At 38.2% G+C, this 17,697-nt stretch overlaps 1 protein-coding gene across 1 annotated transcript; it reads right to left on the reverse strand.

Moving 5' to 3' along the window:
* Window positions 1-1,823: 1,823 nt before the first annotated feature.
* On the reverse strand, window positions 1,824-3,248 carry LOC103274091 (DNA repair protein RAD51 homolog 2; the record flags this gene model as incomplete). The annotated part of the gene is made up of 2 exons (XM_021719305.1): window positions 1,824-2,114; window positions 3,129-3,248. Coding segments are annotated over 2 exons (352 nt in total), but the record flags the coding sequence as incomplete, so codon positions are not given.
* Between the last annotated feature and the right edge of the window lie 14,449 nt (window positions 3,249-17,697).

Here is a 17,697-nt window from a genome sequence, read left to right on the forward strand (position 1 = left end):
TACAGAGGCAATCATCTTTTTTGTCCCTTTCTTTTTTTTTTGAGTTGGAGTCTCACTCGGTCACCCAGACTGGAGTGCAGTGGCCGCTCCCGGCCACCGCAGCCTCGACCTGCTGGGCTCTGGCGATCCTTCTGCCTCAGCCTTCCAAGTAGCCAGAATTACAGGCATGCGCACCACGCCCGGCTAATTTTTTTTATTTATTGTAGAGATGAGGTCTCACTGCCCAGGCAGGTCTCGAACCCGTGGGCTCAGGCAATCCACTCACCTCAGCCTCCCAAAGGCGCAGGATTACAGGCTGAGCCACCGAGCCCGGCTTGTCCCTTTCTTTTAGAGATAGGGTCTTATTCTGTTGCCCAGGCTGGAATAAAGTGGTGCAATCATAGCTCGCAATCTCCCACCTCAGCTTCCTGAGTAGCTGGGACTACAGGTGTGTACCACCATGGCCAGTTGTTTTATCAAACATCTTTTTTTTTGAGTTGGAGTCTCACTTCGCCGTCCAGGCTGGAGTACAGTGACATGCTCACAGCCACCCCAGCATTGATCTGCTGGGCTCAGGCGATCCTTCCACCTCAGTTTTCCAAGTAGATGGAACTACAGGCACACGCCACCACCCCTGGCTAATTTTTTGCTTTATTGTAGAGATGAGTCGCCAAGTTGCCCAGGCTGTTCTCGAACCTGTGGGCTCAGGTAATCCCCTCACCTCGGCCTTCCAAAGTGCTGAGATTACAGGTTTGAACCACCACGCCCGGCCTATCAAACATTTTCTATCCATGGGTGATAGAACCGACAAATATAGAACCTATAGATACAGAAGGCTGACTGTATGCTCCAATTCCCATTCAATCGAGTATCTTTATAAAATATTTTCACATCCCTAATTCTCTTTAACCAGGGAACATATGAGTTTGAAGTTATCATTCTAACCAACTATTAAAATATTTAAAAGATGAACATTATCCAAATAAACTTTAAGACACTTGACTTTAATCCAAAATATGAATAAAAAGTCATTAAAGTATATAGAATTTTATGTATGCCACATTTTCTCCCTTGACTCCTTGCTTTTGTTTTACAAATCTCAAAGGTTATATAATAGTTAACACTATTTACTGATATTATTTATGTTTCAAAGTGTCAAGATTTTAATTTTCCAAAAACAAATCTAAAAATTAGAAAATCATAACCAACTTTTATATTAGTTTAAGCAATTGTCTTTTATTGAGATGAGACATGACTAAAATTGAAAAGTCTCAGTGTCAGTGAGGCTGTGGAACAAGTGAAACTCTCCAACACACTGTCAATGGGAGCATAACTTAGGACACACCTATGTCTTGTAGCTTACACACTACAAGCCCTTGCAATATCCCCTCATCTTCAGACTTCTGATCACAGTGCCCACTACTGAAAGCCATATTGTCTTTCTGGCACTTTCAATACTATCATTGCAAACATTCCTTAATGGTTGACCTCTGGCCATTTCAAGCAAACCAAATCCTACTATGGACAAACCAGCTCTGAACACAATAACTCAGTATCTAAACCAAAATACAACACAACTGACAACTATGCCAGTAAAAGAAATTGCATAGAAATAGATCTAGGAGATTTCATGAATTTACTACAGTGTGACAAATGTGACATAAAACATACACAAAAAGTAAGCAAGGAGAAGGACGCAAAGGAATGACTATAGGAACTTTTAAAAGCAACACTTAAATCTGCTCCAGGCTCAAATTATGAAAAAGAGTAAAATAATCTCACCAAATAAAATAATTAAAGGTCTGATATTTACTACAGCAATCTGACTATTTAAAAAAATGCCTTTAAAATGTCATCTGTTTTATGTTTTCCTCTAATTTTATTATTTGGTAAGTCAGTGAACCTAATATAAAATAAAGAAAAGAAAGGAAAGAAAAAAAGAAAAACTTACTGGGATTGAAAACTCCTCAGCCAAGTACTTCAGTGAGGATGCTTCTCTTGCCAAGAATTTGTTTCTTTCTTTGAGATTGCCTTGAAGTTGTGTATCAAACTCCTTTCTGACCACAGAAGCAACAGAGTCAATAATCACAAGTTTAACTCCTTTTGAAATAATTTCTTCTTCCAAAGATTCAATCCTATAAAAACAGAATTTACAAAAATAGTGCACAAATTTAAGATATACTAAATAAAAAGAGTATTGCAAAGATTAATCGACTTAAAAACAACAAAAACTGTTCTTCCCTAAGTTACAGTAATGATTGACAGAATTCAGTAAACAATTTAATGTATTTTCAGTTCTTCTTTGGGAAACAGAACAAGCTGTTTTGCTGTAATTTCAGAAATCGTTGGTTCTCCTATGATAATACTGAGCTCCAATTTTAGGGTAAGACTACTTGTAGTAGCCAGTCTTCAAAATAGTCCCACTTACTCTCACCTCCTAGTATTTCTTATCCTTAAGTAGACCCCTCCCACCCACTACCAGACCTGGTTTGCGAGACCAAAGGCATATGACAAAATGATAGTAGTGTATTTCTGAAGGCAGGTTATAAAAGACTGTGGCTTCCATCTTGAGCACTCTCACTTGCCCACTCTTTCTCAGATCACTCACTCTGGAGGAGACAAGTTGCCATGTTGTGATTTGTGGAGGGGCCCACATGGTGAGGAACAAAGGCCTGTTGCTCACAGTCAGCAAGGATCAGAGGCCTTCCATCAACTACCTGGGTGAGCTTAGAAGCAGACACCCCAGCTCCAGTCAAGCCTTGAGATGACTGCAGCTCTGGCTAACCTCTTGAGCTGCCTTGAGCCAAAAACACTAGCTAAGCCCCTCTCAGACAATTAACCCTCAGAAACTATGTAAGTTAATATATGTTTGCTGTTTTAACGCTGATAAACTTTGAGAATTTGTTAATAGAACAATAGATAATTAATATACTGCTTAAATAATTTATTAGATTTTTAAAATTTTGTTCATTTGATATTTTTTTCATTTTTAAAGAAAGACTTCAAACAAAAAGATGACACAAATAAAAAGAAATACTGAAAAAATTACTTCCCATACTTCTAATATGTAAAGACATTTTTTTACTCAGAAGCTGAAAACATAAACCTTCAAAACATTGCTAAAGTATCAAAAATCTAAAACAGCATACCTTTGCAGTACTTCATCACAGGTGAGTTCCCGATAAAGATGAACTTTACTACTTGTCAAAAGTAATTTTTCTTCAGTGTTAAAGTATCTGGGAAAACGGGATTCTGCTATCTCAACCAGTCTGTGGGGAGAAAAACAGCACAAACAAAAATAGTCTAGGAGGGCGCAGTAGTTCACACCTGTAATCTCAGGACTTAGGGAAGCTAAGGCTGTAGGACTGCTTGAGACCAGGAGTTTGAGACCAGTCTAGGCAACATAGTGAGACGTCATCTCTACAAAAATTTTTTTTTAATTATCTAAGTGTGGTGGTGGGTGCCTGTAGTCCCAGCTACTTGGGAGGCTGAGGCAGAAGGATCACTTGAGCCCAGGAGTTCGAGGCTGTGGAAAGCCGTTCATGCCACTGTACTCCACCCTGGGCAACAGAGTGACACTCCAACTCAAAAAAGAAAAAAAAGGAAAACAGTCAATGATATTTAAAGCCACAATGCTGAACTTCTAATGAATTTGACTTGAGAAACTCATAAGCCTTACCAGTAGAGCAGGTATAGGCAAAATGGCTTAATATTCAGGTTTAGAACGCAAAGCTCCTTTATAAACACTAAACAGAGGTTAGCAGTTGGAGCATAAGGCCAGCAAGGGCTTTTAGGTCTCATCTAATCTTGAGCAAGCAACAATGTCTCTGAGATTTATCTTTCTGGAATTAAATATGTTTTTTGTAAATTATATTTTGTCAAGCAGCTATAAGATATGTTTACTGAATAAGAAAAATGCTTTCACTGTCTTAAACTAAAGAAGTATATTTGAACAAATATGGTATATTATCATTCTAATAATCAGATATCAGTAAGTCTCCATTTCTCCGGAAAAACATGCTTTCTCAATTGAAACTTAATTCATAGCCGGGCTCAGTGGCTCAGCCTGTAATCCCGCGCCTTTGAGAGGCTGAGGTGAGTGGATTGCCTGAGTCTGCGGGTTCCAGACCCGCCTGGGCAGCGAGACCTCATCTCTACAATAAATCAAAAAAATTAGCCAGGCGTGGTAGCATGCGCCTGTAGTTCCAGCTATTTGGAAGGCTGAGGCGGAAGGATCACCGGAGCCCAGCAGGTCGAGGCTGCAGGGGCCGGGAACGGCCACTGCACTCCAGTCTGGGCGACAGAGTGAGACTCCAACTCAAAAAATAAAAATAAAAATAAACTTAATTCACACAAATAAATGCTATGCAACAGTTCCTTGGTAAACAGAAAATTATTATTTAAACAAACCAATCCTATCTAATAGTTTCTTAGCCAACAAAAAATGATTTTTTTTAAACACTGAATTCTGGCCTGAATGCCAGATCTAATACATGAGGCAGGCCACAAACAAGAGAGTAGCAAGTTAAAACAGAGACAACTATCATCACTAGTAGTATAAGACATGGAGAACATTACTAGAAATTTAGAATATTTCTGGCTAAAAATGTTGAAAATGTAAGTCTTTGAGCTTAACTTTCTCCCACTTAAAGTGACATTCTATCTATCAGCCCTAGTATTTAACCATGCCAGGGGGACTGGAAGGAGAGGCTGTAAACATGAAAACCATCCTATATTTTATTTCCATGTAGAGACTCAAAAGCACAAAAGAACAGTGTTTTCATTTCTAAATAGTTGAGTTCTGAGACGAGGCTGGAGACCTTGAAAAGATAAATAAAATAAGTTCCTTACATATGCTATAATCATAAATTAAAGGGAAAAACCTCAAACAGGAAAAGCAAAGAGAAATAAAAGAAAACTAGTCAACAACTTTTTTAACGTATATTTTTGAACAATTTGAAAAGAAAAAACACTAGCTGAACAGGAAAAGGAAGAAATACTTCAGGAGTAAGGAATAGTACCAAAAGAGTATAAAGAATGAGAACAAAATGGATCAAACTGCCACTGAGGAAGAGCGCTCAAGTCAAGCACAGGGATGGAGACTGAAGGAAGAAGGGAGGTAACTGAAAGAAGCCACAAGAAATGAAGTGGCACTTGCATAGGCAGAGCAGGTCAATTTGAGGGTTTGGGGGAAGTGGGTAGATTTTTTGGTGAGAGCAACTATTTGCTGAATTTAGTGCTAGTCAGAGAATTCAGCAAAAAGCACTGGTACTTGGAACTCACAGGTATGGCAAGATCTACCAGAAACATGAAAGATCTTCCAAATCTGGTTGCCCAATTTATTAGGAACTAGATTAAGAGTGCCTAACTCACTGGCAACAACAATTGAACAACTGACAGTTGATTTCTGCCCGCCAGGACTAGACTAGATTTCAACTAGTGGCTTGAGTGGTGAAAGGCTCTGAAATTAATTGCTGCTTTCTTATTCCATGAAGGCCTCTCAAAAGGAATGGTGGTCAATGAGCATACATAAATAACCTTTGTTCATAGCTACTATGCTAAGTAACTGTATTAAATGGCTATTTGCATAAATTGTAATTTTTTTCAAATTCCTCCAAATATTTTTATTTTAGAAAAAAAGCCTAAAAAAATATGAATCAAAAACCAAATATAAATGTAGTCTCCTATATGCCTCACATTAATCCTAATAACTTCTTGTGACAATCTTCACCACAAAGATCTTTTTTGTTTAGGACAAAAAACAGCAAAGAGCCTAACTTTTGCTCCCAGGCATTAACTACATAAAGTTTGAAAATAATGCCATCTGGTGGATATCTTTTTTAAAAAAGTATTCCTTCAAAAGATTCACTTAGCCAGGTGCAGTGGCTCACACTGTAATCCCAGCACTTTGGGAGGCCAAGGCGAGAGGACTGCCTGAGCCCAGGGGTTCCAGAGCAGCACAGACAACTTGGCAAGACCTTGTCTTTATAATAAATAAAAAAAATTAGCCAGGCATGATGATGTATGCACCTATGTTTCCAGCTACTTAGAAGGCTGAGGCTGCAGGATCACTGAGCCCAGCAGATTGAGGCTGAGGTAGCCATGAGCATGTCACTGCACTCCAGTCTGAGAGAAAGAGTGAGACTCTGACTTAAAAAAAAAAAAAATGCTCTTAAGATTCATTCATTCAACAAAATATTCATTGTGGACCTACTCTATGCCAGGCATCACCACCACCAAAAGAAAAAGAGAAACTCTTCCCTTGTGGAGTTTACGTTCTGTGGACAACAAACAAATATTTGTTATGTATTATGTAATAAATGCTCTAAAGAAAAATGAAGGAGGATGAGAGAACAGAATGCGACAGGTGGGGCAAGCACTAATTTATGTATCGTGCTCTCACAAAGCCTCACCAATAAGCTGGTATTTGGGCAAAGGCTTAAAGGAAATGAGAAAATAAACCACGTGGCTATCCCGTGGAAGTGCACACATGAAGGGAGAAGTACAGCAAGTGGAAAGACATCTGGTGTGTTTGAGGAACAACAAAGAGACTGCTGTGGCTGAACATAGCCAGAATAATAGAAAATAAGGTCAGAGAGCTAGCCAAGATCACATATGACCTTTAGCTTTGTGGTGTTTTGTTTAGATTTTATTGTCTATTTAGTAAAATGGGAAGCATGGAAGTAGGGCTGACATGATCTGACTTCTTTTTTAAAGGATTACTCTAGCTGCCAAGCAGAGAAGAAGCTATAGATGGGGAAGGAGTGAACGCCAAGATCAGCTAGTGCGCAGTCCAGATAGGAGCCAATGGTGACCTGACCTAGGGAAGTCACAGCTCAAGGGATTAGAAGTAACCAGACTCAAGTTATAGTTCAAAAGAAGAGAAACAGGACTTCTCAACTAATTGGTTGAGCATCAGGAGGAATGCGATTACCATTTATCGAAGTTTGAGAAAGACTAAATTCAGATCAAGGTACTGGTTACTGATGTTGTTTCTATGTTTTATTTTCTTCATAGGGAAATCGAGAATGCAGTTTTAAACATATCAAGACATCTATGTATGTCAACTTGTCCGTGTTCCATGTTAATAGGCAAATGGATATGAATCTAGAGTTCATGGCAACCTGAGAATTCAGATATCAACCCAGGAGTTAAGAGCCTATAGAAGATTTTAAAGATCATGAGACTAGACGATATCAAGGACTGGGTACAGACACAGGAGAAAAAAAGATCCCAGGACTGAGTTCTGTGATTCTTCAAAGCTTAGAAGTTAAAAAGATGAGGAGGATTCAGCAAAGAAAACTGAGAGGAGGTGGCCAAGGGGGTAAGTATAAAATGAAGAGGGAATGGTTTGAGAAGCCAAGTGAAAAAAATTTTTCAAGAAAAAGAAAAACATCAACTATTTTAAATGCTGCAATTGCACTGGGTAAAATTTTAAAATCAATTCAGTACAGGGCTATTTACTAAAACCTGAGAAGAGTAAATGCAAGAGAGAATGAAAGAAGGGATTTCGACTTCTGCCCACAAAGGATGTCCTATTACAGGAATTGTTGCGATCATAAACAATTAGAAAAGCAAACAAAACATAGAAAACAACAGCTTTCAGACAATAAACAATGAGCAGCTCAAAACTGTGATCCTTGAGAAAAAGGAAACACATAAGGTGAGCCTAAGACTATCTCAGCTTACTGCCAGAGGCAGCAACACAAGACAAGTAAAACCCAAACAGAGCCTGGTAGACGACCTGAGTTGAGAAGATGGGATCAGAGCTTGGGAAGGCTACAGTGGCTAGAATTTACGGGTCAGAGTACAAGAGAAAGCAGGTGCACAGAGTGAGCACTGTGGAGATCTGCAGAGAGTCCACTTGAGACCTAATTTGCATATGTGTGAAAGAAACCTACCCAGATTGAGGGAAGAAAGCATTAGACTAAACATTTCCTAGTGCTCACACAAGGGTGGGATAGTTTGTGTTTTCACAAAAGTGAAGAGTAAAGAGACTTCATTATACACTGGGCATTGAGTTCTCAGAAGGGTTTCACCTTAGCAGTGGAGCTTAATTTAGTTTCAGAATAAAGACTACACTCATGCACCACAGAACGTTTCAATAAATGACGTACCACATATGCAACAGTGGTCCCATGAGAGTATAATAGTGTATTTTTACTCTACCTTTCATATGTTTAGATATGCAAATACCATTGTGTTTCAATTACCTGCCTTATTCAGGGCAGCAACATGCTGTATAGGTTTATAGCCTAGGAGAAATAGGCGCTACCATAGCACAGGTGTGTAGAAGGCTACACCGTCTAGGGTTGTGTAAGTACACTATAATTTAGAACACTAGTGAAATCACCTAACAATGCATTTCTCAGAACATGTTTCTGTAAAGTGGAACATGACTATATTTGGGGTTTTCCACAACAAAATTCAAAAGCAACCCTCAAAATGATCAAATACTTAACTGTACCTTAAAACAAAACATAACGCTTGTTGAAAAGATACATTAAAATCCAGCACCCAACAATGTAAAATTCACAATATCTAACATCTAATAAAAAAATTACTGCCGGGCTCAGTGGCTCAGCCTGTAATCCCGCGCCTTTGGGAGGCTGAGGTGAGTGGATTGCCTGAGCCTGTGGGTTCAAGACCCGCCTGGGCAGCGAGACCTCATCTCTACAATAAATAAAAACATCAGCCGGGCATGGTAGCGCATGCCTGTAATTTCGGCTACTCGGAAGGCTGAGGTGGAAGGATCGCTAGAGCCCAGCAGGTCGAGAGGGTGCGGGGGCCGGGAGTGGCCACTGCACTCCGGTCTGGGCGACAGAGTGAGACTCCAACTCAAAAAATAGAAATAAAAATAAATAAATAAATAAATAATTTTTTTTTAAATTACCAGTCAAGTAAAGGAGGAAAAGACCCATAACCAGGAGAACAACCAATCAACAAAAATAGATTTAAAAAATTAATAAAGATGCTGGCATTAGTAGATAAAGTTCTCAAAACAGTTATTACTAATCTTGTAAATTTGCTCAAAGACATCAATAAAGCAGAGGTTGTCAAACTATGTGCTGTGGGCCAAACCTGGCCAACTGCCTGTTTTTGTGAATCAGGTTTTATTAGAGCACAGGCATCTTAGTAATATTCTGTTTGACACTTCTACTACATTCTGAAATACAACATTAGTCACAAGAAAAACACCTGTACAATTGTTTGAGCTGTGAGCTAAACAAGTCACTTTTTCCATGGGAGACCATTTTTACTTGAAAAAATGATTGACTGACAGACAAATTATGGCATTTCAGACTTGAGTACTAAGCAAACTAAATGACAGCATTTGTTATGAAATCAGTTAATGAAAAATCAGAATTTTGGAAAACTTTTATCTGCCTCCATGAACTAGACTTCTCCCCAGTACTTAAGAACTTTTTGTTCAGATCAGTGCAGATACTAATGGATGAGATTTTTTTATACTGAATAATGAAATGTGTCAACATTTAGAACTTCGTAAGTCAGTGAACCAGTATTCACTGCAAATGCATGCTATTATAAAATCATGCATGGGTAAAAGTGCAAGACATGGTCGGGTGTAGTGGCTCAAGCCTGTAATCCCACACTTTGGTAGGTCAAGGTGAGAGAATTGCCTCAGCCCACATGTTCGAGAACAGCCTGGGCAACTTGGTGAGACGTCATCTCTACAATAAATCAAAAAATTAGCCAGGAATGATAGTGCATGCCTGTAGTTGTGGCTACTTGGAAGGCTGAGGCGGAAGGATCACCTGAGCCCAGCAGGTCGATGCTAGGGTGGCCATGAGTGTGCTACTGCACTCCAGCCTGGACAACAGAGTGAGACTCCAATTCAAAAAATAAAAATAAAAAACAAAAATAAAAAATAAAGTGCAAGACAGCAATAAATTTTAACGTAACTGTAAGAAAAATTCACTAATGTGGTTTAAGTTATGTTATAACTAACCTCTAAGCAATTACCCTTCAATTCCTGGTATAATAGCAAACAAGAATATCTATAATTATCTGAAAAGACTACTTCCCTTTCCTAACTGTACATATGTGTGAGGCCAGATCTTCTTCACAGATTTCAACCAAAACAACATATTCAACAAATTGACTGCAGAAGCAGATAGTAAAATCCAGCTGTCTTCTGTTAAGTCAGACATTAAAGAGATTTGCAAAAATGTAAAACAATACCACTCTTTTATTTTTTATTTTTTCAGTCTGGAAATATATTTATTTTCCATTTAAAAAAAACATGTGATGGTCAGTTTTATGTGTCAACTTGGCAAAGCTAAGGTCTACTGTTATTCAATCCTATACTAATCTATGCACTGCTTTGAAAAGATTTCATAGATGCCATTAATGTCCAGAAACAGTGAACTATTAAGTCCTAGAGATTATTTTACATAACCTGAGAGGGCCTGATACAATCATGTGAAAGGCCTTAAGAGCAGAAGTGAGGCTTCCTTGAGAAAGAAGAAATTCTACCTGTGGACTACAGCTTTGGTCCCCGCCTGACAGCTCTAACCAACCCTTCCTGAAAACCCACCCTGCAGATTTCTGACAACCCCAACAACTGAACAAGCCAATCATTTGCAATAAATCTCTTAATATATACGTTTTACTGTCTCTACTTCTCTGATGGAGCCCTGCTTGGTAGAATATGCTAACATGGGAATTTTTGTTTTTGTTTTTAAGTTGGGTTCTCACTCTGTTTCCCAGGTTGGACTATAGTGACACAATTGCTGCTCACTGCAGCCTTCAACTCCTGGGCTTAGGCGATCCTTCTGCCTCAGCCTTTCGAGCTGCTGAGACCACAGGTATATGCCACCACTCCTGGTCAATTTTTTTTTTTTTTTTTTTGAGTTGGAGTCTCACTCTGTCGCCCAGACTGGAGTGCAGTGGCTGCTCCCGGCCACCGCAGCCTCGACCTGCTGGGCTCCGGCGATCCTTCCGCCTCAGCCTTCCTAGTAGCCGGAATTACAGGCGCGCGCTACCACGCCCGGCTAATTTTTTTATTTTATTGTAGAGATGAGGTCTCGCCTGCCCAGGCGGGTCTCGAACCCGCCGGCTCAGGCAATCTACTTACCTCAGCCTCTCAAAGGTACAGGATTACAGGCTGAGCCTCTGAGCCCGGCTCCTGGTCAATTTTTAAAAAATTTTTTTGTAGAAACAAGATCTCGCTATGTTGCCCAGGCTGGTCTTGAACTCCTAGGCCCAAGAAATCCTCCCGCCTTGGCCTCCCAAAGTGCTGGGATTACAAGTGTAAGCCTCCAGGCCCAGTCAACTTACTGTATTTTTAATGAATTAATGGTTAAATATTTTTTAAATTTCCCAGTTTAAATGTCTAATATGGTTAATATCAACTGATACAATCCACCTAAAGAGTTGAAAAGCCCTGAAAATATAAAACTTTAGAACTATAGCCATATAGGAAAAGCTGAAAGATTGACCGAAAAAAAAAAAAAAAAGATAACAAAAGATAGCATAATCAAAATTTAAAAATAAATGACAGACTTGGAGAAAAATCACAGACATTAATATCTGTAACACACAAGATGTTCCTATAAATCAGTAAGAAAAAAGCAAAAAGAGCAAAATGTAAATGTATAACAAATGCATGAAAAGATACTGGCCCACAAAAGTTCAAACAATGAGATATCACTTTTTTCCCCAAAGATTCAAGAAAAAAAACAGAAAACAGTGTTGATGAAGGCTCTCAAAATACTGTAGATTAGAATACAATTGTGTGCAATATTTCTGGAAGGGAATATGGCAGTTTATATCAAAATTGTAAATAAATCCATCCTCAATGGACTTCTGATGGGTAAAAGATATTAACAAAAGAGATAAAAATATAAATACATGAGAAAAAACTGTAGGACAATATCTTTGATACCTAATAGTAGGGGGAAACTTCTTAATTAAGATCCAAAACCCAAAATGATAAGACAATAACTTCAAAACTACAAATTTCTGTTCAACAAAGGACACCATAGAAAAAGATGACAGATAATAAAGCAGGAGAAGATAGTTGCAATATGTAAAATTGATAAAAATTAATATCTAGAAGATGTAGAAAGAGCTCTTGAAAATCATGGATAAAAAGACTGGAAGCGCAATGGAAAATGGGCTAAAGATGGATTCACAGATAGAATGCTCAGCTCTTATACTCAGATGCTCAGATCCATCTGTAAAGATGGATTCACAGATAGAATGCTCAGATGTCTAAGAGGTGTTGCTGAATGAATGAAAACACTACTTGGATCCTTCCTCAGAGTCAATCATTTATTCCAACCCTAGTTCAGGTAGAAAGATGATGTGAGCTTACCTTTCAGCTCACTAGCATATGATCTCAGACAAATAACATGATTTGAGTCCCATTTTCCTAATTTCTAAAATGAAGATCATAACCCATGCTGCTTACCTTACAGTGCTGTTGTACGGATTAAGTGAGATGAGTATCAATTATATCATGCTGAAATATGTTCTAATGTATAAAATGTTATTTATAGCAGTGGCTCTAAACCCTGTCAGCCTCAACAATCCTCAGGATGTCTAGCATCCCTGAACCCCACCTGTTTATTATTGTGAAAATCATTTATTCTTGAACTCCCCTACAAATTTCCAAAGCACCTACTAGGGGAAAAAATTGCCCACCTTCCTCCCCCAACTGAGAACTACTAATTAATAAAATAGAGGTAGTTTCATTCTAAAGAGACATGATGCCAAGAAAGCTACCTTTATACTCGTGCTTCATCAAACCTCAAGACAATATCTCTGAAAACCTAGTAAAAGCATTATTTCAAAAATCTCCTCCTCTCTGAGTTATTCATGTGCATATCAACTGCTAGTGGAGATGTCCTGAGATAAAACACAGCCAACTTCCCCTTCCCTATCATCCACTTTAACCTCCTACATTCTATAACCCTACATCCACTCTCAATGCCCCATTGCCCAGAACCATTCATTTCTAACAGACAAATAATGCTAGCTATCAATCCTACTATCAAAGGATTTACTGTGGTAGAACTTCTCAGAAAAGAGTTAGAAGAGCTCTTCTTTAAAAAGAAGTTCCAGACCACATTTTAGTTTTTCTTTCCCCACCATCCTCACCTTGCAGGTGACTATCTATGCCTTAATTTGGACCTGAGAGCTATAATTCCAGTCCTGAAAAGAGTTAACTACTTACAAATAGATGGACTTCTTTCCTGATCAATTCCATAATCAAAAAGCATATGTCAATTAAGGAGCAAAAACCCCATTCAAAATTATTAGTTCCCCCTGTGACTTCACAGCTCTTGCATAAAAGGAATGAGAAACGCTTTTCATTAGTGACTACATGCCAACTTGAAAAAAAAATGCTTGAAGCAAAATGTTTTCCAAAATCCTAGTTGAAATATAGCAACATAAATCTGCTGAAATGTAAGTTTATGGTTTCTCAAAGCTTCTTATACATATGTGCTATTTTCCTGTTCATTCATTTAATATGCGTTACTAAATATTATAATGTGAATCTATTAGTTCCTCACAGATTCCAGAATGTTCCAAAGTTTTGTTACAGTAATAAGCACTAATGATTAATGTCTGCTTTCTATCCTAAAAACTTTTCAGGCCCTCCCTCCTCACTAATTATCCTAGAGTCACAAAGAATAAGGCAGCTGGAAAAAACTCCACCTGGAATCACGAAGCCACCTCAAAAAATGGTAAGAGGAAATGTATCTCCCCAACTGTTTCCCTCTAGGTCAAAGATCCCAGGTTTATATCAACTAGTATATAGGCCAATGGTCATTAAGAGCACACTGGTATTGCCTTCAGAGTTGGCCTAAGTCATAGCTGGCCACTATCACTACCTGCTATGCCTCCATCTTATACACTGATTGAAAAAGAGTGGCACTCTAGGGGTATGCATCACTTACTGACAGGGATATAGTCTAAGAAATGTGGCCGTAAGGCTATTTCATTGTTGGGTGAACACAAACATAGATGGCATAGCCTACTACACAGCTAGGCTATACAGGGTAGCTGTGGCTCCTCAGCAGCAAACGTGTACAGCGCATCACTGTCCTCAATACTGCAGGTAGTTAAAACAAAGTGGCAAATATCTAGGTGTCTAAACATAGAAAAGGTATGGTAAAAATAAGGTATTATAATCTTATGCAGCCACCATCATATACACAGCCCATCACTGACTGAAACGTCATTAGGCAGTGCATGACCATACATGGGTAGGAATTAGAGTGCATGATCTGTGGGGCACATGGCACCCTGAGAGGAGACATGACACCAAATACTGCAGTTGCTTCAGATCTAAGTTCAGCCATTGCTTCCACACAGCACCAATATATGGGCCTCTCCTTTGCGTACTTAGTTATAATCATTATAATTTTACATTTTAGTGATTATTTGATCATGTCTTCCTCCTCTACTAGACTATATCTTTCTTCCCAGTTTTCAAAGCTTTGTTGATTTCATTACAACTCTGAAATATCTACTCCCTCCTAAAGTTCCAGTCCTATATCCTACCTCCCTGGGTCCCCACCTTCCAGGGTCCTGACTCCCATCTCTTGCTTCCCCAGATTCCTCAGTTTTTTCTCACATGCTTATAGACATCTCCCTGCTCCCCCTGCAATTTGCAGTCCTAAAACCCAGCTTTATTTTCCTTTATCCATTTTCTTTCTCCCAAAGCTTTAATTCAAAACCTCTATTACTATTTGCCATCCATATTACCTTCCTTTTTTATTCTTAACCCACAGTTTTATCTTTTTCTCATTATCTCTAATAGGACTAATATTCATTCAATACCTGTATACCGGAATTCTCATGTTACCAAATTTTTCATTGACTAGAATATGGGGATGGGTCACTGGATCAATCTATTTATCCATATTCTCAAGGTATGTACAAACATATGATATCTAAGACTATACCAGATCTTCAGCACAAGTCCAACAGGACCTTTCTGAATCAATCAGAAGAAGGGGATTCAGAGTTTTGCCTGCATAGCATTCCCCTCTCCCTAAGGCAGTCCCTGAGTATCCCAGGGGTAAGCACCAGACTCTGCTATTATCTAATTGTTCAATAGTCTGCAGATACAGTTGCAGTCTATGATGAACAAGCAAGATCAATATACCATTACAGATTATTATTTTATAAAAGACATGTAAAATAAACTATTTAGTGCATTGCTTTAAAAAATAGAACTAATCTTTCCAAAGTGCTTTTTAAGCACATCATCTGCAGAATTTTCTTTTTTTCTTTAATGCATCTTAAACGTATTTTTTTATTTATTCCTCCTGTTTTCTCTTTCCTTCTTGGTAAAAAATATATCTAGATATTTATAGGAAGAAATTCAGTTCTGCTTTTTATCACTTACCCTTAATTCTCCATATGTGAATCCACTAATCTTTCCTCATATTAATCCTTTACACTCTTTCTCATTTGTGCTAATCAGATAGCTTGCTTTATAAACACAAAGTGGAAACAATGCTAAAACATATTCCTTTTACAGTCTCATATTTCCCCGGTTACCTCTTCTCTTAAGTCCAGAAACATTTCCAGCTGTGTCAGAACTGAATTATTAGCCCGATATCTATTTCATCCCTTCCTTGTTATGGGAACCCCTGTGTTATACAGGAAGCAGTGTGAACCAGCCCCTAGCGACTCATCATGACTGTTATGATGATCTTTTTTCCCCCACTTTCCCATCCTCCTTTACATACATAGGTGGCCCAGTGAGAAACCTGCAAGAGAACTGCAAGTGACAAAAAGAAAATCTGCAGACAGGAAGGGGCAGACATTCTGAAAAAAAGTATACTTTCTTGATAAAAGATATAGCTGGCTCTTTTCCTTCCCACTGACTTGAGCACAGAGTGAACATGATGTCTAAAAATTCACCAGTCCTAGGTCTGTCATCAGTGAGCAGCTGACCCAGTGCCAGCAACCGCCTACTCAGGTCTTGTTATGAGAAAAATAAACCTCTTTTTGTTTAAGACATTTTGGGTATTCAATTACTTGCAGCAGAAAACTTTCCTAACTGATTGACCAACGCTCCCTGATAACTTGACCCAAACAGGGGGCAAGCAGTCCTATAATAGCACAAGTGAAATCTGATCAGAAACTTCAAAGCCAGATACATTCTATGACCACCATGACAACCTCTAAAAGATAGTGTAAGAACACCATTCATATCAAAGAGCACTAGAATTTTTTATTCGACTTCATCCTATAACCAGACCTCAAAATCCATTCCATGTAGGAGCCAGATGACTACACTTTTTAAGCCTTGTGGAGAATGGAATCAAAAACTAAAAACAATACAAATTTCAACACCTATTCTCAAATGACCTTCATAAGAATTGTACCTCTTCATTTTCTAACCTGCCCCTGATTAAGTACTAATATGCACACAGGTAGAAAAACATATGAAGGAGAAATGAGTAAATATGGAATATCCAAAAAATAAATAATTAAGGCCATGTGCAAAGACAAAGAAACACAAAAATCTCCATAAGTTGACTTAGAAAATGCAGGAGACATCACCTGCTACTGTATTTATGCTGATATCACCCAGTTTACTGATATGATTTTTAACCTGCTCTGAACTATAATACTGATAGCAATGGAATCATGCAACAGTTTACTCCTTAAGAAGATATCCTAAATTCAATTTTGTTAGCAGAAGAAGGAGGAATCCAATTACAGTGAACTGAACTGCTGTTATCAGGATAACCTTAATCCTTGAATTCTTTAACCAAATTCCCCAGGCCCTTTGTAAGAACTATTTATACATTAACTGTTTATGACCTTATTGGTTGTTTAATACATACTTGGCTTGTTAGATGAAGGCTAGTCACTGGTATTTTAAAGAGTATTTTACACTTGGACAATCTGAGTGAACCACTGTCTTGACCAACTTTAGTACCACATATATTTATTTCCATGTTCAAATTTCCAGTGATCTCATATGTGTATGCTTCTGTTCTTTTTTAACTGTTTAAGTCAAGATCCACATAAGTTCATCATACTGCAATTGATCAATACGTCATTTAAATGTTTTTTTAAAAATCCAAAGAGTCCTCCAACTCTTTTTTAATCTTACAATTTATTTGCTAAAGAAACCAGGTTGTTTGTTCTGTCATTTCCTACAGTTTGGATTTTGCTGATTGGATCTCTCTAGAATAGTTTGACGTGTTCCTCTCCTCTTCTCCTGTCCATATATGTATAAACTGACAACTGGATCTGAAGGCTTGATCACATTCAGGTTTGATTGCTCTCCCATCAGGAGATACCCAAATGGAGACTGGCTTTTTGGATGTCCACTGCCAAACCCATCAAATTCTTAAGATTTGCAATGCAGTGATATTCTATCATTTCTTCTCCATTTATTACTGGAACACATTTATAAAAAGGCCTATTTGCTGTTCAGTAATACAGTTTGTATAGAAAAAGAAGCATAGGTGCTTGACTTTTTTTTCTTTAACTCATTTTCACAATAATGAGTTGCTTCATCAGAATGCTCCAATGGTAATCGATTAGTTCCTTTTCATCTCTTAATATCATTATAGACTCATGGATATAAATATATCGTGTTTTCATTCACTGCCATTATTATTCTTACTGATGCTCAATTTGTTTCATCTTTGGTCAGTGGGGGTCTCTTCTGAGTCTTTTGGACATCCCCCTGAATAGTTTTTGTAGCTTTCCTTA

The sequence above is a fragment of the Carlito syrichta genome, unplaced genomic scaffold (assembly GCF_000164805.1).
Source record: "Carlito syrichta isolate Samal-C Ts95f unplaced genomic scaffold, Tarsius_syrichta-2.0.1 Scaffold314371, whole genome shotgun sequence".
Lineage (NCBI taxonomy): Eukaryota > Metazoa > Chordata > Mammalia > Primates > Tarsiidae > Carlito > Carlito syrichta.